Here is a 10,259-nt window from a genome sequence, read left to right on the forward strand (position 1 = left end):
CATTTAAGCAGCACAGCAACTTGATCTAAAGTTAAGGGAAAACAGGGTTGAAAGGCTGATTTGAAAGTCATGTCTTTTGACAATATCTGCATATAAAACATACAAATTATTAATGCATTTCGCACACAGGACACTTTTATAATGTGGACTGGACATTACTGGCCCTGTAAATGTAGCAGTATTAATTATAAGTGTGTATAATTACACAAAATATACAAATAAGTGCTTCTACCTGACTCCATTATCCATATGTTTATAGTGCATGTGTGGCCACAACTCCTTTAAGTCTCCTCCTTTTGCCCCCTGTATAAATGCCCTGCCACACCTCCACCTCTCCCTTCTGTATTTCTGAACGAGGTGGGTGGCTTTCGTTATCTTCTCTGTATAACAAAATAATATTGGAGTTGCAAATTACTAATACAGTGTTTCTTTGTTTAACTTTGTTTAGAAAGGAGTCCATGCTGCACTAAAGCCACTAACTTGGAGACGTGTGTTTTCTATGTTTCTGTCAGGTATGTTGCGTTTTATGTATTGTTATTTGTTACCGTATGCTTCTGTATTTCCATATTGAACAAGAGGAGTCTATGCTGCACTAAAGCCACTAACTTGGAGACGTGTGCTATGTTTCTGTCAGAATTAAAAGGAGCTCTCCACTAACGCAGAGAGATAAAAGCTATACACCGGTCACATATATTTATACTTTTTCTATCCACTGTGCTTTAGGTTTGGGGTCTCTGCTTTGGTCCTGTACTTCACAGTAACGCCATGAAGCTTCGACTGCACTTTGTGGTCGACCCCATGGGTTGGCTGTGCATCAGTGTGGTGTTTGGGATCTGGTTGTACAACAGCCTCTTCGTTCCCACGTTAGTGCTGCTTCCACACTACAATGAAGGACACATCCCCTGGGCCATAGTTGTTTGTGAGTGTCTCTCCCCCCACCCAACTCTCTTTCTTCTGTTCTATGTTAAAGGACAACTTTTAGATTAGAGAAAAGAAAAGATGAGTGTTAAAAATGTTTTCATTTACTGCTTTCTATCAATTTAATGATTTTAACGATTTAGATTTCAGGCCAATGGTATGCGTACAAGTGCTAAATATGTATTTTTAGACACAATAAGCCCATTCCCAAGATGCAACGCAATCTTTCATGGGCTGATGTGACTTATGGGGGCTAGTAGTGTTACTGTAAATAGTAATAAAGAAATCGTCGGCTTATTGTGTCTAAAAAGACATATGTAGACACTTGTATACATGCCCGCACCCACTGAAATCAAAATCGCAAAAATGGCTAAAAGTTAACAATAGAAAGCAGCAAATGACGATATTTTAACACTCACACGTTTCTTTAATTACAATCTAAAATCTAATATAAAGTTGTCCTTTTGGTGTCTTTCTTAACTCACTTAGCGCCGAGCGAGCCAGATTTCAATATGAATCTGCGCTTATAACGCCAGGAAATAGCTATATTGAATCCCCAAAATCACATTACATAAACAGGTACACGTGCCTGCAGATGCCACAAGATGACCACTAGAGTGAGCCATAGCCCATTGACTTTCCATGGTCCCATGTTAAGTCAGAATAAAAAACAAGGTTCATGACATAACAGGATGGTACAATGACATGCTCTCCATTGACATTCAATGGACAGGCCGCGGGCCGCCATTTGAGCTCAATACTGCTCAATTCGTGCTTGATCGTCTCAAACCACCATTGGTATGGGCATCGGAACGTATATAGATGCCACACAGAAAGTTTCCGAATCAAAATCCGACCTAGTGAAGCTACGTGAGGGTCGGATGGTTTGCATTGAGCCTAGCGGCTAACAGAGGCCTACGTAAACAGGAAGCTATGGCTTAAAGGTGACGTCATAATCGTATCCTTTTTTTTCACGGTTTTCATCTGTATGCTAGTCGAAGGTAAGCTAACCGTTCCGCTCCGTCTATCAACCCAAATTAAAAGCTTAAACAATGCTTTTATATAAAAGTCGCTCCGAGTCGCTCGGCACTAAACGCCATCATTAGTTAGTCGCCCCGAAAGTCGCTCGGCGCTAAGTGAGTTAAACAGTAGCTTTGTGGGAGTGGCTATAATTTAATATATCGGGTCATAATAACAAAACTGCATGTCGGTTTAAAACCAGTGGTTTCAAAAATAGCAGATCGCCTTACGAGGCGTTGTGAGCTTGTAGATTGTCTGTTTTTCTTATATTCGCCTCTTTCTTATAATTATTATTAGACAATTTGACCAATGTTTGACCAGTTTTTATAGCATAGTTTGCTGATGCAGTAATGGGCTTTATATCTATGCTCACAGAGCATAGATATAAAAAGCTAGATACCTCTTCCGCCGCTGGAGTTCATTGGAGCGACTCGTAAAACAGGATAGGCGGAAGTGCCAAAGGCACGCTGCCACTCAAAGTGACTACTGGCCAATCACAGCGTGTTTTTTCCGGGACTTGAATTCAATTCAAAGGAGCTTTATTGGCATGAGGAAACAAACGTTTACATGGCTAAAGCAAGTGCCCCTGGGAAAGAGTGAGTCCCGCCTCCAACTTATGTTTCTGTGACCCACACAGAGGAATTCTGTAAAAAATGCCCATCCTTTTTTTACCGAAGCCCCAGAGCCAGAGGAGGCGTCTACCTTTCTATGTCTATGCCACAGAGAGCCAGGCAGCAGTGCCTCCAACTTGCCCAGACACAATTGGCAAGCCCAGTATCAGGCGGTTCAACAAACAATTTCATCCAATCGGGAGAGAGAGAACCCATTAATCAAATTTTATAGTGTTCCAAATCCAATTCTAGGATTTTGTCTGCTCATTTCTTTGTTTCATCACTTCCAATTTCACTCGTTTGTCCTGTATCCTGCATGAGTTTTCTCTCCCGATTGGATGAAATTAGTACCCTGATCTCACACCCCCTTTAAGCCTGGGCATAACCCTAATGTTAACGCCACTAGCTTTGCTTTGCCTAAACATCACCTTAAAGGAGCTATAGTCAACTTTTTCATTGTAGGGCCGACACCTTGTTTACATCCTAGTCTATAGACTAGAATGTAAACAAAGTGTCGGTCTGACAATGGCCAAAATGATTATTTTATCATTATTTTACACTTTTTGTGGTCATTTTTGAATAGAAACACATTTATGAAGCTTATTTTTTATAAAATATTTTCGAAACATTATTTTTATTTTAGCATATGTTTTTCAAGAAAAAGTTGACTATAGCTCCTTTAACTTCCAGGACTTAACCACACCAATCTCACTCCTAAATGGTCAAAATACAGGTATTGTTTGTGAATATGCTTTTTAAATGTATTATTACCTTTTTTGTTTTGTTTTGGCCAGTTTGTCCCCTTTCTCCTAATTTAGTCATTATGCCAAATTCCCCACTTGTTGTCTTGTTAATGCTGTCCCCTGCTGGTGGTCTTCAGAATGGTTGGCCCTACTGGTCCCACTACTGTTCAAAACAGTTCTTTATAATAAGATAAAATACTGTGCAGCAAGGTAAAACAATGACAACACACACACACACAACAGTCAATTAAAACCTAAGGGAAATAAATTAATCTGAGAGAAGGCCTTGGTATAAAAGTGTAAATGCTGAAAAAATGCATTTAAAAGATGACATTGACGTTGCTAGCCTCAGGCAGGGCATTCCGGAGCCTAGGTGTATGTAGCACGTTTGGAGGAATACCCTATTCCTCACAGTTCAACCCCCCTGCTGACAGGCACTCTTGACCAACCTGTAGGCGGATTCAAACCCTTAAGTCTCCGTGGTGGTGGGCAGGAACTTTACCCCTGCGCCACCAGAGCCAGGGGCGTCACACCAAATTCTGGGCCCTGGGTACAAGGATTCACTGCGGGGCCCCCATGAATGTTAACTATTGAAAAATAGCAGATATACAAGCTTGTAGATCTGCTATTTTTGAAAAATCGTGAAAATGTGTGCCAAGAAACCTATGTTTCCATGTCAGTGATGCTCAAACTTTTTCATGTGAAGGATCCCCCATCTCAAAATATTTAGTTCCAGGGACCCCCCCAGAAGCAAATTTTGAGTTACAAATGTTCACTTAAAAAATACATATATTCAAAGATTTGCGCTCATTTTCACGACTTTTCAAAAATAGCAGATCTACAAGCTCGCAGCGCGGCACTCGGTGCCGCGCTGTGAGCTTGTATATCTGCTATTTTTCAATAGCTAAAGTTACTAGGGCCCGTCCACCTTGGGCCCTGGTAACTCAGTCCCACTTTCCTACCCCTGGTGACGTCCCTGACCAGAGCACCGCTAATTCTCACTAGCATGTACATTTCATGCTTAAACAGGGTTAAACATAGGACAACACATTAGGCCAATGAAGCCAAAAAATGTTTCTCCCTGGGGTGAAAACCCAGCTTTGAATCAACTCCATTCATGCATGTTTCTGCACCAATCTCTGACATCATTTCACATGTCTCACTTCAGGCTATTACATTGCGTCAGGCCTCTGCGTAGCAGCCCTGTTCAGAGCTTCCACAGCAGACCCCGGGCGTCTTCCCACGGACCCACAAATCCCTCTCGCTGGTAAGAAATCCTGGTGGAAATGTTCTCAGAAGTGTTCTCCTTTTAAAGTGTTCATTTCATTACCAGTGCTCAAACTAATACCCACATAATGATCCATAGAGATGTCAGCTGGTGTGTAGGCTCAGTCAAATTAAAGCTGAACAGCTTTAATTGGAACACATGCATGCATAGAACTTCACGCCTGTTAAGTTAACTTTAGAAGTGATTTTTGCTAGTTACCTGAACGCTAACTGGCCATGGATGTTAACCACATCATTGACCGGAGTCCCCAAGGCCCTCCTTTTTTCCCTCTACACCAAATCTGAAAATAGCCCATCTTTGTGAGCTTGTAGATCGGACATTTTCACGGTATATTATGACACACCGATGAACTGCACACGTCTCTTCAGCACGTTTCAGGGCATTGCCTAGGTTAGGGCACCATACATTACACACCACACAAGGGCAGGGATATGGCACAGGGCATTGCCTTTGGGTCGTCAGGGCATCTTATACACCACATGGGGGCAGGGATATGGCACAGGGCATTGCCTTTTGGTCAGGGCGTCGTAAATTATACACGCATATGGACAGGGACTTGGCACTTCCTTTAAGACTGGTCATTACAAATGTGGTAATGTGAGATGATCAGTGACTCTTAAGCCCTTAGCCCTGCACGCATAGGGGAATAAAATGACAAAACCGGTGTACAATATAAAACAAAATAATGTTTAATAAAGAAACGCCTTCCTTGGTGGTCGGAAATCTGTGCATCCCACCCAACTTGACCCAAGTAAAGTCCAATTTTGTGACATTTGGCACAGGGTCTCGATCCGGCCACAAAGGTCCCATATTGGAGAGTCGTTGGTCATTTTGGATTAAACCCACCTGGACTGATATTTACACATCCCCATGTGTTTTTCTCTTGGGTAAAACATATATTTATTTTAATAGCAGATATACAAGCTCACAACACGATGCAATGCAACACGTTTTCACTATTGATGTACAATAAATATAGGTCTATTAAGTGGTTACATAATAGACCTTCAATGATCAGTGCAAGGGCTCAGTGAAACTTCTGTCCTTAGGCACGGCCCATATAATTTGAATTAGTTGTGAATATGTTGTACGCCACCTCGTGTTTTATCGCTATCCTCTCTATTTCACAGAGAGAGACCACTGGGAATTGTGCAACAAGTGCAATTTAATGCGACCTAAAAGGTCTCACCACTGCAGTCGTTGTGGCCACTGTGTACGCAGAATGGACCACCACTGCCCTTGGTAAGCCTCCCTGAAACTCCTCTAGTTAAGCGGCATACCAAACAATTAGGGCTGTCACAATTATTACATAATCGTCTAATCGTGATTATTTGACATTATCGCAATTATTTTGTCATAATCGTCATAATCGTGAATGTTGAAAACTTTCCGAAATAGTGGAAATAGCAGATCTACAAGCTCACAACGAGCTTGTAGATCGGCTATTTCCACTATCAATGTTATTTTTTAAGTAGTAAGTTGTCGAATATGTCAGTAATTTCTTTGTGTATTTAGGTTTTGTGTCATATCTGCCATGTGCAACTTCAAAGCCTAAAAGCCAAACAGAAATGTAATTGTCAATGACAAAAACACAATTAAATCGTTAATCGCCAATTATTTGAGTGACAATTAATCGTCATGTAAAATGTCATATCACAGCCCTACAAACAATAACTGCCTGTCAAAGAAGAAAAACAGAATCAGAAAAACTCCACTTTCAGGCATTGCGTTGAACTCTTAAGCACTGTTTTATTTCCTAATATCTGTCTCTTTATTCCCTTTCAGGATAAATAACTGTGTGGGAGAGGACAACCACTGGCTGTTTCTGCAGCTTTGTTTTTACACTCAGGTCCTCAGTCTGTTCACCCTGGCCCTGGACTTTTGCCAGTATTATTACTTCCAGCCATTGACTGGACTGGACAAGGTAAAGCACACTCGCTGTCAGATCCAAAAGCCTTGCTGCTTTGATGACGATGTGCAGATAGACAGGTGCTCGATGTTCTGCTACTGGAACTACTTTGGAACAGCAAGCGAAGGATATCAATTATTTCAAGGATCTTTATCTAGGCCCCATAAACTGTCAAATAAAAACAAAAGATCACACCCAATGTGAAGTGAGCGGTGGTCGTGCTTGCATAACGTCTTCAGACTAGGATTTGAGTCTAGGATGTATACAGGCTATGCTACACACAGAGGTTTTGCTATGGCAAAACGCTGAGGAAAAAGGCTACAGGGACATACGACATATGACATCACTAGACAAACTCCATTTATTTCTCAGAAAAGTCAATTTTCGATTCCGATTTCGATTTTTTGGTAAAAGAATAATACATTGTTTCAACTATGTTGTTTTCATTTAAAAAATTCAAGGAAATGATTTCTTTTATTATTGTTTAATTTTTTAATTTTTTTATATAGCCAAATAGCAAAATGTAATAAAACAATAAGGGTAATAATAATAATAATAACTTTAGTTGCGCAACAATCACATACAGAAGTTAACTTAGCGTCCTTAGTCTTTCATTATCAATAGTGAGTGACAAAACAGCCAAAACAAGCCAGCTATTGGAGGATGGTGAAACAGGTGAAAAAATAGCTAAGGCCACCCCTGCACTGCTCATGCACGGAGTCTCCGTGACGGAGATGTTGATTGATTGTAAACGGAGGCGAAGCGCTTTGCTTCCCGACGCAAAATTAACACAGTGACAGGGACATTAGGACTACAGTAGGTGGGTAACACAGAATTAGCTTCTTTCAAACTACAACAACAAGTAGGCTAAGTTTACCAGCTCAGCAGCTTTTTGTTGTTTGCTGCCTGTACCAGCGCGAGTGAGCGCAGTGCTGTGGTGAGCTCTGCCCAGACGTGCGCTGCACGTGCATCAAAGAAATGACACATCAGAGATAAAGTAGTATTAATTTGGTGTCGGACCTTGTCGTCCTGCTTTAGGAGGACCGGGCTGTGTACGTTTTGCCCCGTGCAAGGCTCCAATGAGTAAGAATTACCCTAATTAAAGTGAAAATCGATTTGACGATTTCCTTTTTTTTAAATCGTCCAAAGGAAAAAACCCGGATTTCGATTAAAAATCGATTAATCGAAAAACCCTACTACGTACACACATTTTGCTATGGCAAAACGCTGAGGCAAAAGGCTACAGACACACGCACAGCCACTCTATGGAGCGGTTTACCACCGCTCAAAAAAGGGTTGAATGGATAATTGTGGTGTGCAAATGGATAAATGTGTAAATGACATTTTGTTAGGAGTCGCCATTTATCTTTCATTTGGCTATTCCAGGAGAAGTTTACTACACACCATGAATTGGCACTGCTCCGAGTCTCAGCCCTAATGGGCATGGTCATGTTCGGAGGCATGAGCAGCCTCTTCTACACTCAGATGACCGGCATCCTATCTGTAAGTAAACTACTGCCTCCACATAGGGCTGTCACAATTATTACATAATCGCCTAATCGCGATTATTTGACATAATCGCGATTGTTTTTCATAATTGTCATAATCGTTTCCATGTTGAAAAATGTTCATATATATTTGTTCAGTGTTCATATATAAGTAAAAAATAGTGGTAATAGCAGATCTACAAGCTCACAACGCGTCGCATCGCGACGCGTTGTCAGCTTGTAGATCGGCTATTTCCACTATCAATGTTCTTTTTTTTAAGTATAAAGTTGTCAAATATGTCAGCAGCATGACAAATGGGTGCATGATGTACCTGTAAGTTATGAATATGACACAACAAGCGTTCAGTCCTAGACAGTGCCACACACATGCAGTTATTGTAAATCCTCACAGGTGCTGAATGGAATACAATGGAACTCACTACTGTATGGTGTAAATCAGGGGTCTTCCACATGTCAGGCCAAGGACCCCTTAGTTGAGAGAGAGAGATGAAACGGGGACCCCCACTATGGCTCTCTCCCTGTTTCCTGTCAATCTCCACTGAGTACTATCAATAAAGGCAGAAGATCCCCACAAAAAAGTCTTTCTTTGTTTGGACTTGATATTACTTCATTTATATCTAGTAAGCACAAAGATATGGATTTGCATTCTATTTTGTACATTTAGTATGTTCTGGCAGTGCCCTTGCAGTGAGCCTGTTAGAGTGGACTGACTAGACTAGCGCTTGTGTGATCATTTAAACGACTTACATCTGTGTTAAGTAGAGTAATAGTCACTTATCCTGGCTCTTAAGTACTCGTATCGGTTGCTGTCCCTGAAAATCCTATTATCCTCACTGTATAATTCACATGGTCAGTTGGTTACTTACATTAGCGACCTTAAGCAACGCTATGGCAACGGCAGATGACAACGGTAACCGGAAATGATCCGTGCTCGATAGATAAACCTGCCGTCGCCGCAGCCGTCTCTACTACGGCAGAAGATCCCTTCCCACGTAGCGCCTCCTACTCCGTCTGCTGTGTGTACGCGTTGCCATGGTAACCAAAGCGTTCAGTGAAAGGGGTGGGAACCTGTCGCCGCCGAGGCTTTGCTTAACCATTTTGAACGCTACGGCGATTACGACATAGCAGCCGTAGTCCGCCTGGCGTTGCCGTCCTGGAAATCATCGAGCTTAAAGTCGCTAATAACTGACAGGACTGCTACCTTAACTGTCTCAAAAGGTCTTGCACTATTAGGCTTATGGCAGAATTGCTTTTCAGTGGTTTAGTACTAGAGTTCCCCAACCTTACCATGCCGAAGACCCCTCTGGCTGAGGCTATTCCCCTATTGTGAAGTGGCTTCGTTCTATTTATTTGTATTTTTTATAACAAAAATCATATAAGCTTGCGATGCATTCATTTGTGAGCTGTTGTAGATTTTCCACTATTTTTGAAAACCTTTTGAAATCTTTTGACAGTAATGCCATACAAAATGGGAATGCTAGGTTGATACTGGCACAATAATGTTATGAATATAATTTGTATTGAAATTGACTGTGCCTCATAGTTTGGCTTTCAGAGATAGACAAACAAAGTGCTGCTTTGATCAACCGCTACTATTGTTAGAATTTTTTAATTATTCACTTGTTTCTCCACAAACAGGACACCACCACTATTGAGAAAATGGCGCAGTTCTCAAATGAAACGTGAGTCTGTAAACCTGTGATGTGACAATAAAGTTGATTCCGTTTGTAAATCAGTTATGATGCCACTGATTTGAAAACAAACGAACCCATGCAGATATTCGTGGTGCCCCTTCACAGATTTGGATCGACGAGATCCTGGCAGTGGGCACTTGCTGAGGTGTTCGGCACGCACTGGAAGGTCCTTTGGCTCATCCCTCTCAGAAGCAGACGACCCCTCCACATCCACCACTATCGCACTCAAGTGTAGACAAGCAATGGGAAGCTGTTAACTCCTACCTGTCTGGATGGTAAGAATAATTGCCCTTATTAGGCAAGGAGAACCTCTACAAGGAGAACCTAACCATACACACTGTAAGCATCCATTTGCTTGTCTCTGTCACCTTCCTCTTCCGTGCCATGGCAACTGGGCAGCAGTCGTCGTTTCTACCAGTGGATACATAAAGCTGTTTTTCTCTCTCTCTCTCTCTCTTATATGTTTTGCCTTTCTCTGTTGTGCCCGTACAGGCAGTAAAGCAGGGTCAAGTACAGTGTTCGACAAGGCAATGTTTTGTTGACCTCAATAATAACATATTACTCACTG

General features: G+C 41.6%; 1 protein-coding gene across 1 annotated transcript; it reads left to right on the plus strand.

Annotated features, from left to right (window-relative positions):
* Positions 1-765: 765 nt before the first annotated feature.
* Positions 766-9,926, plus strand: zdhhc21 (zDHHC palmitoyltransferase 21; the record flags this gene model as incomplete). Its single annotated transcript, XM_080741810.1, has 7 exons — positions 766-919; positions 4,461-4,559; positions 5,711-5,822; positions 6,366-6,504; positions 7,876-7,992; positions 9,636-9,679; positions 9,797-9,926. 7 exons carry the CDS (start codon positions 766-768, stop codon positions 9,924-9,926), a joined length of 795 nt encoding a protein of 264 aa, XP_080597936.1.
* Between the last annotated feature and the right edge of the window lie 333 nt (positions 9,927-10,259).

Source organism: Nannobrachium achirus (genome assembly GCF_963921795.1).
Source record: "Nannobrachium achirus genome assembly, chromosome: 14".
NCBI lineage: Eukaryota > Metazoa > Chordata > Actinopteri > Myctophiformes > Myctophidae > Nannobrachium > Nannobrachium achirus.